Source organism: Enhydra lutris, unplaced genomic scaffold, assembly GCF_002288905.1.
Source record: "Enhydra lutris kenyoni isolate GAN:26980312 unplaced genomic scaffold, ASM228890v2 scaffoldscaffold13, whole genome shotgun sequence".
NCBI classification, from domain to species: Eukaryota; Metazoa; Chordata; class Mammalia; order Carnivora; family Mustelidae; genus Enhydra; species Enhydra lutris.
The window spans coordinates 19875493-19891645 of record NW_019154097.1 but is presented as its reverse complement, the minus strand read 5'-3'; the positions used below and the strand labels follow the sequence as shown (position 1 = coordinate 19891645).

At 41.1% G+C, this 16153-nt stretch overlaps 1 protein-coding gene across 1 annotated transcript in view; it reads right to left on the bottom strand.

Annotated features, from left to right (window-relative positions):
- LOC111145881 (solute carrier family 31 member 1) overlaps positions 1-16153 on the bottom strand; it is a 39806-nt gene that overhangs the window by 5884 nt on the left and 17769 nt on the right. The window contains exons 2-3 of the mRNA XM_022501170.1: positions 1715-1881; positions 1030-1102 (exon numbers count right to left, since the gene is read on the bottom strand). Of these exons, the coding sequence (XP_022356878.1) occupies positions 1030-1102; positions 1715-1816 (175 nt within the window). The 5' untranslated portion in view covers positions 1817-1881. The remainder of the gene's footprint in view (positions 1-1029; positions 1103-1714; positions 1882-16153) is intronic.

Here is a 16153-nt window from a genome sequence, read left to right as displayed (position 1 = left end):
AGGTGCCTTCAGACATTTCAGTTCTAAGTCTTTCACACTGTGAAGTGTTGGTAATCCTACAAATACATGCAAACTGCTGATTTAACACACGACATGAACTATATGCCCCCCTCTTTCCCCAAATTGGTTTTGTGGCTCCAAAGTAGACCTGATCCTTAAAACAATCCAACTGACAATGGAGCTTGTGCAATTTGAACTTAAGGCATGCTCACTCATCATTACAGACACACAAAAATGGGTATCAGTTATCCCAAAAGTAGGTCTGACAGTAAGATGAGCCATGCCAAGAATCAGGAAAGAGGTAGACAGTATGGTATGCTAGAAAGAACACTGGAGAGGGCAGATCTAGAAAGTCTAGGTCCCTGTCCAACCTCTGACACAGCAACGCTCTGTGATTTAGGGCTAATCATTTCAGTATTTGAGTCTTAATTTCTCTGTAAAATGGAAGGATTGTACTTGATCAACAGTTTTCCACCCAGGGTTATTTTGTGGTCTGTTTGCCCAAAATGCTTCTTATGTCATTTTAACTTGACTAAAGTCTTATGTCCAGGATCAGTAACTTACCAAATAAAGAAGCACTCAAAAAAAGGATGAAAGGAAATGGATTATGAAAGACTCCTATCTGGTATCTAAATTATTTTCCAGAAACTCTAAAACACACACATGTTATTCTTATTTATTTATTTATTTATTATTTTTTTAAGTAGGTTCCATACCCAGCATGGAGCCCAAGGCAGGACTTGAACTCACAACCCTGAGATCAAGACCCGAGTTGAGATCAAGGGTTAGATGCTTAACTGACTGAGCCACCCAGGCCCCCCATAACATATACATGTTATTTAAGAGAGGTTTACTGTAGTGTTGTGTATCCTTATCTTCTGGGTGGGTAAAAGGAAGATGATTACGTATCATAACCATAACTATTCAGTACTTACGGCAGGAAGAGGTGCCAGGTTTCCTGATTCTTTGTCACTGTCTCTTATGTGAGTGTCCCCTCTGAACACCACCTGATGAGGGCGGCTTACTCACCTCCAGCTGTATTGATGACCAAACCAGAAAACAAAAGCTCCACATTCTTGAAGCCGAAGTAGAAGGTCATATGCTGCCGGTAAACCATAACAAGTCAGTCAGAGAGGACTGAAGATTCTACATGAGAATTTCACATAAAGAAGCTGAGAGCATTTCAAAGGGTCAGATCGGGATAATAAGAGACATTCACTGAAGTAGGAGGCTTTCTCCTTTATCTCAGCATTCCTACAGCAGACATGCTCCACAAGTACTCTCCCTTGCTTCCTCCCCAAATCCAACCTTTTCTCTCTCTCTTTTTAATTTTCATTCCAGTATAGTCAACATGAGTGTTATGTAATTTTCAGGTGCACAATCTAGTGATTCGACAATTCTATACATTCCAGTGCTCATCGTGGTAAGTGTACTATCTTTTCTATAAAAAGCATGTAAACCAGAACTTAATTCAGAAAAGGGTCAATTCTGAAAGGAAGGAATACAGCAGAGGCCTAGAAATCCTGGTTCTGGTGGGACTCTGAAATTAACCTGCTGCATGATCTTGGGCAAATCACTTGTCTTATTTGAGTCTATCTGTGCTTTTCCTCACGGGTAAACTGACCTTTAAAGATAATAACCTGCCAGTCCTGAAACTCGATTATTTCTATTACCCCAGTGGGTGTAAAAGGGCAGCCTCTCCTGTGGCACTCACCATCATCATGTCGCCCATTCCCCCGCCATGGGAGTGGGAGTGGGAGGCTGAAGTGGTTGGGTGATGATGGTGAGAAGGTACTGTTGTAGTGTTGTGAGCCATGTGGCTTATCTCTTTATGGTGGGAATGGTCCAGGTTTCCAGGAAAAGTTGAGTCAGCAGAAGATTCTTTTAAGAAAAAGAATTATGTATAATAAGTTCACAGTATACAACCTTAATGCTTTTTGAAAAAGATAAGTAAGCTCTATGCCCAACGTGGGGCTTGAACTCATGACCCCCAGATCAAGAGTCACATGTTCTACCAATTGAGCCAGGCAGGTGCCTCTAAAATTTTGATTCCTGATAATTATTGATTTATGTGGGATTTCATGCAGCAGGGATTACCTTCGGAGACAGTGGCACAAGGGATTTGCACCTAGGGTTTCAGAGACATAAACCTTATTCTGCAGAGTTGTTCCTTTAACAGATGTGGCCAATGTTCAAATATAAATCTAAGATAAGGAGAAGAAAAGTAGTTTCTTTGGGCTGCAGGAGACAGATAATTTGTAATAGAGGATAAATTGATGCCATTAATGAAATTTAACTGCTCGAAGGCTTTCTAATCGCAAATGTCAGGAGCTAAAAAGCAAGTGCTTCAAATAATTCACCTAACTAGATGGCCTGTGTTCAATCAAGATAATAAGAATACATTTTCACATACAGGACAACCAACCTTTGGCTAATTTAAACTTGAAGGAAAGGTCTATTACTGCCCTGGGCAAGCAGTGTGCTCAGAAGATACAATTTCAACCCCAGCTCAGCATTAGAGCTAAGAACACTGAAAACAAGGTATAAATTGAATGTTCTCTATTAAATTAAGTCCAGATAACTGCATATTCAGCCTTATGTCTTTACTACCACACCACTGCTTTGTTGCAAAGTCCATCTGGGACAAAAACGAAGCAGCAGAAATGCCTGTAGCTGGTGTGGGGGTGGGGAGTGGAAAGTTGAGGAGGGTGGAAAGGCAGGTGTTGGTGGATTCTCTTTATGTGTGCCTTGACTCTAGTTTGTGGAGGTTAAGAGGGCTTTAGAAATTCCCAGTAGTGGGGGGTACCTGGGTGGCTCAGTTGGTTAAGCTTCTGACTCTTGATTACAGCTCAGGTTTTGATTTGTGAGTTCAAGCCCTGAGTTGGGCTCCATGCTGGGTGTAGAGTCTACTTAAAAAAACTCTTAAAATAAAAAAAAAAAAGGTGATGAAGAAGAAAAAGGAGAGAAAAAAGAAATTCCAAGTAGGTATTCATGTTCATAAGCTGAGTGTGCCTCTCATTCCATCAAAAAATATTTTAAGCTCCTACTATGTGCCAAACTCTTGAGTTAAAAGCTAATAATTCTGTGAGTAAGATAAACAAGGTGACTCATGGAAAGAAAAACAAGAAAGTAAACAGAGCAATTTCATGGTGTGATTCGTGTGATGAAGGAAACAAACAAGGTAATATGGCATTACTAAGAGGTGGAGAAGAGGCATACCTTAGACAGGAAATCTATATAGATCCAGGGAGTCATATATAACTTAAAAGCACAATTATTCAGCCATCTATCTCCCCCTCTTCAATCTCCCATCTCATGATTCTATGAAAGCAAACTCAAGAAACAGGCTTGCATTTCTAGTAAAGGACAAGGCAAAGCATCAGAAGCGAGAATCAAAGTTCAACTGTGAATGTAAATAACTTTCATGGCAGATACTATATTACTTCATAATTACAGAGCTTGACAATCTGGTATTATTAATACCATGGACATAAAGGACATATATAATAGCCTCTTTGTCCATAAAGTTTTTATAGCAAAGAATAAAAAACAACACACAAAAATAATCAATACAACAGCACCCATAAAATTTCAATGATGGGAAAAATGGTCAGGGGGCAGCAGTTTTCAGTTAAAGAATTGGGGTAGAATGGAGAGATCCCTGGTATCTGAGTGATGATAGATTACAGTTTTTGAGCTAGGCAAGTGCAGCAAAGTAAGAATAAAAAGACTTTTGCCAGCCAGGAAGACAGAATACATCCTCATGAGGACACTCAAGTAGAAGTCACAATTTGTTCTCTTCCAATAAGATTTGGAAAGTGATTATAGCAAAAGAAAACCATAAAGAATAACTTCATTTCACATTATCAACCTGAATCCTGGCCATCAATTCAGTGATTATTTGCAGTGTCTTCTGGTGTAAAAGACTGAGGGAGATACAGAGATGAACCAGACATACAGTCTTTCCCCAAGGAGCCTCAAGGCTAAAACCTAAAAGGGGGACTGAACAATTATCATTTTTCATTTTGGGCATAAGAAGACATGTATAGGTCAGTTTGTTTGTTTTTATTTATTTATTTGAAAGAGACAGAGATAGAGAGAGTGAGCATGAGCGGGAGGTGCGGTAGAGGGAGAAGCAGACTCCCTGCTGAGCAGGGAGCCCAACATGGGCCCTGACCCCAGGACTCTGAGATCATGACCTGAGCCGAAGGCTGATGCTTAACCGACTGAGCCACCTAGGAGCTCCTAAAGGTCAGTTTAAACATTTTATTTATTTATTTATTTGAGAGAAGAGAGAGACAGTGAGAGAGAGCATGAGCAAGGAGAAGGTCAGAGGGAGAAGCAGACTCCCCGTGGAGCCGGGAGCCCGATGTGGGACTCGATCCCGGGACTCCAGGATCACGACCCGAGCCGAAGGCAGTCGCTTAACCAACTGAGCCACCCAGGCGCCCTAAAGGTCAGTTTAAAAAGCAAGATCTTAGCACCACAAACTACTTAAGATTTGTACCCTAGAGTATCCTTGATTTATTTTCACATATTCTTCCCATCAACAGTTTTTAAGACCCACAGTTTCCTAATTGTTCAGGTACTTCATTACCAGTCAGAGACACCTGCTAAATGAAGACATGTAATCAAATCTCTTCACACAAATCACTGGCCCAATAATTCATTTGTATAAATCTTTAGAACACCTTTCAAAGTATGCACCTGTTTTGAAGTGTCATCTTTGTAGGATAAATTTCACATTCAAATATACTAGGAAGTAGAGGAGGAATAGAATCTACTTCCTTTCATTGTGAGTGGACAATGGATTTCTTGTAATGGAATCCTAGGCAAGGCTTGCTCAATAGTATACGAATAGGAAGGTACAAATCTGGAAGATTAATGTGCAAACATATACCATAGGCACAAACTCAAACTAATTCTGGTAAGCCCTTCGGCTTACTAAAAGCCTGCTCCAGGGAAGATGCCAAACTCAAATGATATATATAGATATATAGATATCTATATGTATGACTTATTATTAAAGCATAAAAATAAAAGCAATTATATTCTTTTTTCTTCCTACTTGACTTCCATTTATGTGCCCTATATACTTGGATAAAGGATCCTCTATAGTAATCAAACACTCCTAACTCATTCTCTCTCTCTAAAAGAGAAATTCTACTTACAGGAGGTAATGTGGCAGTTGGTTAGTGTTAGTCTGGTTTCTTCGACAGCTTTAATCTAAGAAGATCCAAGAAAAGCTTCTTCCAGAATAAAAATGGGTATTGAAGTGAGAATAAATCAAAAACAGCAACACAGCAATACCATTTGCTATTTCCATTTGTAATCCGAAAAAAGTGGTTTGATCACCAGCTGTGCTCTTTTGTCTTTGCTTTATTCAAGCTTCTGTAGACTCCACAGCCAACTTTAACCACTTGCTGCTGTCCAAGAACTGTTTTCTCTAATGTAGCTCCACATCACTGTCTCTCAGAATTGAGGTCAAGGTCTATAAAGTAGCTGTTCTGTGCCTTTTTATGGAATCAAGTTTCCTGATTTGTAAACCAACTGCAATTAATGGAACTTGTGGATGGGTTAGTAATGATGAGTGACAGGTGGAACCTCAGCAAAATTTTTATATTTACCAATTCACTCGATTTTTGGTTTTAGAACAAACTATGTGAATATGTTAATTCCAGGCTAACCCTCCTGTTCTTGTTAAAACCTCCACCGTTCACTTCTCTTCTTTTCCTTAGCCTTCTACTACTTCATTGGATTTACCAATTATTTATAAAGAAGCATATTAACAACAACAAAAATCTGAATATATCACTCAAGGATAAAACGGAAAAGCAATAAAAAAAAAAATCTCAGGGCGCCTGGGTGGCTCAGTGGGTTAAAGCCTCGGCCTTTGGCTCAGGTCGTGATCCCGGGATCCTGGGATCGAGCCCCGCGTCGGGCTCTCTGCTCGGCGGGGAGCCTGCTTCCTCTTCTCTCTCTCTCTGCCTGCCTCTCTGCCTGTCAAATAAATAAATAAATAAATAAATCTTTAAAAAAAAAAAAAAAAAATCTCCGGATTCCTGACTTTCAATCTACAGTAAAATCCTCCCCCAGTATTTAGTTACCAAGCTGAGTTTAGAGCTAGGTGGAAAAATTAGGAACACAGTATTTTCATTTACGTTTTTAAAAAGATTTTATTTATTTATTTGTCAGAGAGACAGAGAGAGTACAGGCGGGCGGAATGGCAGGCAGAGGGAGAAGCAGACTCCCTACTGAGCGGGGAGCCGATGTGGGACTCCAACCCAAGATGCTGGGATTATGACCTGAGCCGCTTAACCAACTGAGCCACCCAGGCGTCCCTTTCATTTACATTTTTGCCAGTTCAGGCAAACTCATTTTCTCTAACAGAATTTAAGAGAGATCCATACAGACGAAGCATCTTTATACTGAAGAATGGAGTGAGAAGCTCAATGACATCTACAGCTGTAGAGGACTTTTGACCCGCTCTGGCTGTACAACTCCCTCTCTGGAGTGGAGTTGCCCTCCCTGAGGGCAAGTCTCTCACCCTCTCTGGAGCTAGTAGATCATGGAGGTTGCTGGGAGCATGAAGGAGATAAAAGGCTTAGGAAGCATCAAGCAGAGTGCCTGACAAATGGCAGTGTTATCACTGTGTGTACTATGAGGGGATAAAAAAGACCTTATTTAAGGAAACTCCAATGAATAAACCTTGTGGGAGAAGACATAATCAAAATATTAGCTGTTTGCTTCTCTCTCACAAAGTCTTCTAGCCAAGACAACTGTTCAAGGCCCTTCCCACTTATCCTGTCTCCTGAGACCACAAAGTGGCTATCGACACTCACATGGATAGTTCAGAACAGCTCTAAGTCATAAGAGCTCCTTCTTCTGGTGTAGGAAATTCCCCGGAAATATGTCAAGAGTGTTTCTATGGAACTCAGTTCACACAGAATAGCTAAGAAGTTGAGTTCTCAGGAAGGCTTATGCTCTTCGGTTTCTAGGGAATATTCACCTCATCTTCAGTTGGCTACTTAAGTTGGCTACAGGCCAACTTGTTTCTCTTGCCCTGAAGACTATTAGATCTGGAAAACAAGATGGCACAGTCCACACTGCACACCATAAGCTTTGCATTTCATTTTGTCTCCCCTTTTCCCCCACTTCGTAAGTATGGTGCAGCATTTATACACATAGTTTCCAACACTTTCCTATATTCAAGGGTCTAATTCCTTCTCCGTCTGCTTCTGAGGACCATCAAAAAAGAAGTTTCCTCTATTCCTGTCCACCTCCTACCTCCCAACAAGGGCACAATGAAAAGCTTAACGAGAGGACCGGATTGTTTGCAAAGTCTAGCATCTTTAGCAAAATAAACATGAATTTATGAACAGAAGTTAGGAAATGGGGAAGAAGGCTGAATGCTCAGGCCCATCCTGAGTCTTAGGACTGACCTTGCTTTTAATAGATTTATTCTAAACTTCCAATTCTTTTTTATTTCTCTGGTACTGCACAATGATGGGTAAGAAACGGTAATCCACAGGGACTATGGAGATTAGACCCGAGACAAAAAGACTACACTGAAGCGGTCAGACATCTGCCACGCTGTCCCTGTTCTCCCAGCACAGACAGATAAAATCTGGAGTCTCACACAATTCTTTTGGAGACTACCTACAGAGTTTCCTGATAAGGAAGATTAGGAAGAAAGTTTTTCTTCTGACAACGATTAAGGTCAGGTTCTTTTTAGATTTGTAGAACAATTAAACAAAAACAAATCTGGTTGCTCTTCTGCTCTCTGCAGTCATTATTTTTATTGGTTACTTATAAGCTTTAGACAGGCACAGATAGGGAAAATTCAAGGTCACAGACACTATACTACCATAAACAGGGATTTATGCTTATGGACTCTGTTCTCATGATCAAGCAACCAGTTCAACTGGACTAATCCTGCCTTTTGATGACCTGCGCAGGGTCAGCAGATATTCTGAGAAATAGCTCTGGCCTTATTTCAAGTGCCCCCGTAGGTGAACTTTAAAATTCTCTTGATGGCTTTATGAATTCCACACTCACACTGTCCTTTGGGGAGGGAGGCGGTAAAGGAGATGTAAAAGTAAAGAGATTATAATGCATTAATAAAATAGGGCTAGGGAGCCTGGGTGGCAGAGTGAGTTAAGCCTCTGCCTTCCGCTCAGGTCATGATCTCAGGGTCCTGGGATTGAGCCCTGCATCAGGCTCTCTGCTCAGCAGAGAGCCTGCTTCCCCCTCTCTCTCTGCCTGCCTCTTTGCCTACTTGTGATCTCTCTCTCTGTGTCAAAAAATAAATAAAAATCTTAAAATAAATAAATAAATAAATAAATAAAACAGGGCTTAGGTGTCCCTCTACCCCTTGGCATTCCAACCCAATATACTGGAGTTGTTTTGGGGAAAAAAAAAAAAAAAAAAAAAAAAGTAGTAGCTCCCAGTAAATGGGAAGGGGAATATAGTATGATGAATATATAGGGGGAAGACCCTTCTCCTTGAAGGCTATGATGCTGTTCCACTCAACCCCACGGCCCTGGCCTCACTCTGGTACTCCAAATTGACTGGCAGAAATTTGGTCACAATTGTATGAATGTAACCACATCTTGGGATACTGTAGCTGTCTTTCTTTGGCCATGTCTTTCTTGAGGTGTACAGTGATCATAAAGATACTTAATGTTACCAATTATATTCACAAAAGGCAGTAGGCTGGAGTAAATCATAGGCTTACACAGGTTCTCAGACAGAACTGGCAAAAACTTAACAAAGTTCTGCTCCACTGATGTACTAAACACAGTCAGTAAAATGATGAAGTTGAGGTAGAGAGAAGAATAGGTTGGGTCAATAAGAAAAAGAAGTGTAAGACCCTAAAACCATACAGGCACACTCACACACACACACACTCACACACACACAGATCCCCCCCAAATACCTTTGGCAGGTGATAAGAGATGACAGGGCACGTGCTATGACCGTAGGTTTATAAAGAGAGTCAGAATTTAGGAGTGTAATCGCCAAAACCCCACCAACATCACTACCACTACTACCACGACAAAAACAAAATCATTTAGATTTTTATCCTTTTAAAAATTCTTTGGGGTTTCTGGGTGGCTCAGTCGTTGAGCCGAGTCTGCCTTCGGCTCAGGTCATGATCCCAGGGTCCTGGGATCGAGCCCATGTCTGACTCCCTGCTCACTGGGGGAGCCTGCTTCTCCCTCTCCCTCTGCCCCTATCCCAGCATGTTCTCTCTCTCTCGAATAAATAAATAAAAATCTTAAAAAAAAATCTTCAATAAAATAAAGGCCACTGTTTTCCCTTGTAACTTTTTGCCTTTGTTGATAATAAAAATAACTCCCAGGGATCATCCATAACAAATGTTTCCTGGTTTTTCTTCACAGCCATGGCGGGGCTGATATGAGAAAATGTTAATAGAACTGGCAAAGAATTAAGGTTGTGATAATTCGCTGGGTTCAATATTATTTTCATTTTCCTCACCATCTACCAAAGTGAGCTCTATTACTTTGGATAGGCTGAGCTTGATTCCCTGAAAGCACCTTTCATGGAAAAAAACCAAACTAGGCACGGTCTCCATACTCCAATTAATAGCAGAGTCTACGTGACTGAATTACTCATGTATCAGACTGATGGGCTCCACCACAAGTAGCCAAGAGCCAGAGTCATAAAGGGGGAAACTACTTCAAACAATTACATTTAAAACTTAAAGAGCCTTCATTTATGAGTGGCCAGTGATCTAGGGAAACAAGAAATGTGGCATGGACCGACAAGTTTTTAGAAAAATAAAAGAGCAGCTCTGAGTTCCTGAGAGTAGCTCTTTCACTGAGAAGTTCCTGCCCAAGAAGATCTATGTTAGTAGAAAAGGATGGTAACTCAGGAGCTGCCCTATGTTTATTCTAACGATCCACACAAGACAGATGGCAAACTTGTAATTTGATTCTAATCAGATTAAGACAAGCACTTTGTTTCCTGATATGGGTTCAAGGTCACCCCTGTCTATCTTAAATTTCATCTTTCCATGTGTCCAGCCCACCTCATTAAGCTGCTCAGACAGAGCAAGGTGGGTAAGAAGCCCGATGGGGCAAGACAGGTCATTGCATGGAACCCATTACATGGAGAATATCCAGTCAGGGAGGCTTATCATTTTCAAGAGAAATCATGCTAAAGACAAACTTCATTTTAATTTTTTAAGGTTATTTATTTATTTATTTATTTGAGAGAGTGAGAGAGTGCAAAAGCAGGGGGAGAGGCAGGCAGAAGCAAACTGCTGGCTGAGCAGGGAGCCCTGGATCGTGACCTGAGACGAAGGCAGACATTTAACTAACTGAACCACCCAGGCGCCCCAACAAACTTAATTTTTAAAATGCCATTATCCAATCTCTAGATCACCTATGCCTTCTGGGCAAACATGAATGGGCCATGCTATTACCATGTAAGCAACAAAATACAAAGGAAAGAGAACAAGTTTAAACATGAAAGGGAAGCAGGTGATAAATGCTATATTGGGCAAGTAATTTTCTATTTTATAGCTTCATTTTCCTTAACTGTATGAACACTGAATTATATGATTAGTCAAGTTTCACCCAGAGCTAAAACTTAATTCTACATTTTCTCAGGTCAGGTTCCAGGAGAATAGAATTCTTCTCTATCCCTATCCTTACTATTGGATTGTAAGTTCTAAGTTTTAGGATTTTATTTATTCATTTGAAGGAGAGAGAGAGAGAGCAAGAGCACAAGCTGAGGGGAGAGGCAGAGGAAGAGGGAGAAGCAGACTCCCCACTGAGCAGGGAGACGGAGGTGGGACTCGATCTCAGACACCTGAGATCATGATCTGAGCTGAAGGCAGATGCTTAACCATCTGAGCCCCCCAGGCGCCCTTACCCTGTCTATTTTAATCCATAAACTCCTTCATTTTCTAACATCCTGCACATAGTAGTAAGTGCTTGCTGAAATGAATTGTCTTTCTCTGCATTTCTTTCTTGGCAACTCAGACATAAGACAGACAAATCAATTCCTTAATCTGTTGATGAGACACTAGGCAAACCTCAGTTTTCTCTCTGCCACTGTAGTGAGTATGCAATGCCATACAATAATCTTTGATGGATATGCCTAGAAAGTATTCAATAGCTCTATATTACAAGTAGCAAAATGTAGATGATATAGGATAACACAGACAAGTTGAACTTTTTAAGACTTGGAAGGGGTTACAAACTCATCCAGTTCTACTTATTCATTCTATGGAAACCTAGAGTATGAAATCACAAAGTGCTTGGGAGAATCTAACATTTACATATTCTGGCCTAGTTGGCCTTCATACTTTTAGAAAATATTTGTTTGGTCACGAGTACAAGGAGATTGTAAACAAAATTCACACCTGTTTTAAAAATGGATGAAAGGAAAAAAATATGGAAGAAAGGAATATACTGCTGTTGACCTTCAAGGGGCTTGAAATGCCAAATCCAGATCGCTTACATGAATCAAGCCTCTAGGGCACTAAACTTGGATAAGTGCAACTTTCTAGAAAGGGACAACAGAGAAAACAGACCAAACTATAAGATAAGATCAACCTGAAAATACTTTTGACAGACAGCACAAGCAGGGGGAGTGGCAGAGGGAGAGGGAGAATCAGGTTCCCCCCCAAGCTGGGAGCCCGATGTGGGGCTTGATCCCTGTTCAATGTTATTCTACAAAGCTGGGGAGGTCGCATTGCTAGAACTTACCTATCCTTACTCCCCGCCCAGAACGTATTCTGTTCAACCTGCCTTGTTATTTACCCAATGTCACAATTTGGTGTCCATTAAAAGTCATGGTTTTGATCACTTTTCCTAATCCCAAGTACATGAGAAGATTCACCCAGTTTGCCTCTGGTTTTTGCCATCAGCAATTCTATTACAAACATGGGTCCCCCCCACCGCCGCCCCAAAGACTTCACCTATTTATCTGTCAGAGAGAGAGTGCGAGCACAAGCAAGGGGAGAAGCAGGTGCCTCACTGAGCAAGGAGCCCGACGTGGGACTCGATCCCAGACCCAGGGATCATGACTTGAGCCGAAGCTTAACCGACTGAGCCACCGAGGCATCCCTACAAACATGGATTTTCCTAACAGTACCCTCCACCCTGTTCATCCCATGTGATACACCAATGACAAAATAATCTACCAAAGGCATGGCTCTACTTATCTGCTCAAAAAAAAAAACAAAACAAAAAAAAACAAAAACAAAAAACCACAAACAAACAAAAAAACCCACCAAAACAAAAACCACTGCCTACCAACCTCTCCCTTATCTATTAACTTCCTGGTTCTGAGATCACAGATCTCTAAAACAAAGGCCTCAACCTACCTTCCTGCCTGCACATACTTGGAATACCAGTCAAACAAGTCTAATGGCCAAAGCTTGAACTGGACAAATCCCACGCTTTTCCATCTATCTTTGCTCACATTGTTTCTTCAGTCTGGAAGGCCCATCCTTATTATCTCTGATGCAACAAACCCTCCTCATCTTCCGAGGTCTCCTGCTAAGCCCTCTGAACATTCAGAACACCCTGTGCCTTTCCCAAGAACCCCAGCTTGGATTAGGTCTCACAAAATACCCTGAAATGTTATAATTTTCTCAATCGGGGCCTATTTCGGTCATCACATTGATAGAACGGTATTGAGAAAAGATAGGGGAAACACAATTAGGCCTGGAAAGAGATGCAGGAAACATTTCTTCAGCTATAGGCAGACCACCTGAAATTGAAACCTGAGTGCACTGTCCCTTAATTGGTGGGTCACAGAAATCTAAGAACCGGAAGGACCTCAGAAGGCACTGCATGGAGCCCTTCAGTGATATACAAATTCTGTACTAACTGAACACGACTAGGGATTTGTCTGGCTAGTGTGTTGCTTTCTTCTAGAAATGTAAGAAAGCAAACACTCTCTTTCCAGATAAACCAAGTACAGATGGTGTTTCGCAGGAACGTGAATCTTGCTATTTGGTGGTGATGATGTTGATAAAGGACCCGGTGCTCAAAGCTAAACCAGTATTTGTACTCCAGATAATATTTACATATATTTCCAAAGCTGTAATTTGCATTTTAGGCTCTACTCCCCTGAACTAACAACTGTCTGCAAAGAGAAACCTAAGTATCTTTTTTTTTTAAATCAAAGATTTGTTTACTTATTTTATTTTATTTTTAAAGATTTTATTTATTTATTTATTTGACAGAGAGCTCACAAGGAGGCAGAGAGGCAGGCAGAGAGAGAGGGGGAAGCAGGCTCCCCGCTGAGCAGAGAGCCTGATGTGGGGCTCGACCCCAGGACCCTGGGACCATGACCTGAGCCGAAGGCAGAGGCTTAACCCACTGAGCCACCCAGGCGCCCCAACCTAAGTATTTTTTTTTAAGAATTTTTTTATTTATTTGAGAGAGAGAGAGAATGAGCACATGAGCAGGGGTAGAGGGAGTAGAAGAAGCAGACTCCCCACTGAGCAGGGAGCCTGACTCAGGGCCCCAGGACCCGGGGATCAAGACCTGAGCCAAAGGCAGACACTTAAATGACTGAACCACTCAGGTGCCCCATAAAACCTCAGTAACTTTATATCCAACTTTTGATACTGGTTATGCTCACTTTATGCTCACTATCTGGCATTTATGTCTTTCTGTTACTGACTTACCTTTCAGCCTATTTCAAACTAATCCTTTTCACAAATATTCCACCCAAACTGACCTATTCATTTTTCCTGAATAAACTGAGCACTTTGACACCTGTATGACTTTTTGGCTTATGTCATTCCTGTAATGACCCCCCACCCCCACTTCCTGAATATGTGTAAATCCTCTCATCATTTAGTCAACATTTATCTTGCACTTAAATGTGTCAGAATTAGGGTGAAGTTAAAACATGGCCCTTGCTCTTTTGAGTTTACAATCTAGCTCGTTCTTTATGGCTTACTTAATATGCCATCTCTTCCATCAGGTTTTCCTTGGATTCTTGACAGAAGAAATCTCTCTTTTCTGAATTTCCCTGGTAATCTTCTCTTATGGAAAACTTGGCTTACAGTTCTTAAAATACACGATATAAAATACTATTTTTACACAGCAAGTTCCTTGAGGACAAGTAAACTTTCTAATTTCTACCTCCTTACTGCATCTGGAAGAACATTCAATAAACATTCATTCATTTGAAAGGTACTGAATTCTTTTTAAAAATTTATTATTATTTTTAAAGAATTTATTTATTTATTTGCGAGGGAGAGAGTACACAAGCAGACAGAGGGGCAGAGGGAGAAGGAGAAGCAGACTCCCTGCTGAGTAGGGAGCCTGACATGGGGCTCGATCCTAGGACCCTGAGATCATGACCTGAGCTGAAGGCAGATGCTAAATGACTGTGCCACCAGGAACCCGAAAAGTATTTAATTCTTACAAAATCCATATAGTTTTTGGTATCTACCTCCAAGGATCCAGGTGCAAAAGCCAAGATTCTTGCCTTTGTGGGGCTTACTCTAGGAAGAGGAAGCCCTCATTTAGTATGTAAACAAATAAATGATGTGTTTAAGTATATACAATTACCAATCACGATAAGTGGTACAAAGGAACTAAACATGGTACTGTGGCAGAGAAAAACAGAGAAAAAACTAATTTAGATGGGGGGTGGCAGGTAGAGAGAAGAGAGAAGCCCTCTCTAAGGAGGTAACTTCAGACAGATTGATGAATTACTGGAGTTGGGTAGAAAGGTAAGGCAGCAGCTTCCCTAGGCAAGCAAAGAACCAAGGGAGGTGCCTGGGTGGCTCAGTCATTAAGTGTCTGCCTCCAGCTCAGGTCATGATCTCAGGGTCCTGGGATAGAGCCCTGCATCTGGCTCCCTGCTCAGCGGGCAGCTTGCTTCTCCCTCTTCCACTCCCCCTGCTTCTGTTGCCTCTCTCGCTGTGCCTCTCTCTGTCAAATAAATAAATAAATAAATAAATAAATAAATAAATAAATAGAAAAGAACCAAGAGCATTCAAGGTCATATGAATAGAACACATTGAGTCATTTTAAGAAGACGAAATTTTATTCTAAGGGCAACTGGCAGCTCTTTAAGGGTAAGAAGTGATATGATCAGATTTACCTTCTCACAGAGTACTTTTGTTGCTATGCAGAGTGGACTTTTTTTTTTAAGATTTTATTTCTTTATTTGACAGACAGAGATCACAAGCAGGCAGAGAGAGAGGAGGAAGCAGGCTCCCCACTGAGCAGAGAGTCTGATGTGGGACTCGATCTCAGGACCCTGAGATTATGACCTGAGCTGAAGGCAGAGGTTCAACCCACTGAGCCACCCAGGTGCCCCAGAGTGGACTTTATTTGCTCTTCTGCTCAAGTTCTTCTGTGAGGCATTCACAGAAAAAAAAAAAAAATCCTTATGGAACCATGGACTATAGTCCTTTAACTTGCCAGAAACCATAAAGCCATCTGTTAAAACTTAGGAAGGAAAAGAACCTTCTAATTTCTGGGTTATAAAATGGTTTGAAGGGCAAAACTGAAGAATATTCGATACAGGCTATCTTGGATTGTAAGAGCTTTTCAAGTCCCACACAACCCTTTGGTGGTGAGAGTTAAGCTTACAGAATAGTGCTGAGCAGGAGTCCGGAGTCAGAGGGTATTCAAATCCCAGCTCTGCTAATTTCCAGCTTAGTGTCCTGGTGACATTTCCTATAAAAACTCTTTAGGTTATCAGTAGGTTCTGTGTACAGAGACTGCTAAAGGGCTGTGGTCCAGATTTCAACAGTATCTGGATAAATGATTCAAATTTGGTATTTACTCAATACATAGAAAAATATGATAAAGGTAGACCAAGATCCCTGCAGGACATGGACAGTAGACTGTGAGGCACATGGCAAGTGTTAGATTTTTATCAGATTATACAATCTGTACTACACGTGGAAACCTTCAACAGTGATGTAAACAAACCCCACTTCTCACTTGAACCTCCTCAAAACAGTAGCAGTAAATCCAGAATTTGTGTGATTCTAGCCTTTAATGCTCAAATGATTTGAGGACAGTGGAGAACACATTAGACTGAGTCTAAGATCTGGATTCTGGTCCATCCAACTCTATCGATGTGTGTTCTTGTGGATAAAACACCTATCTCAGAGTTTCTCAATTCTGGCATTACA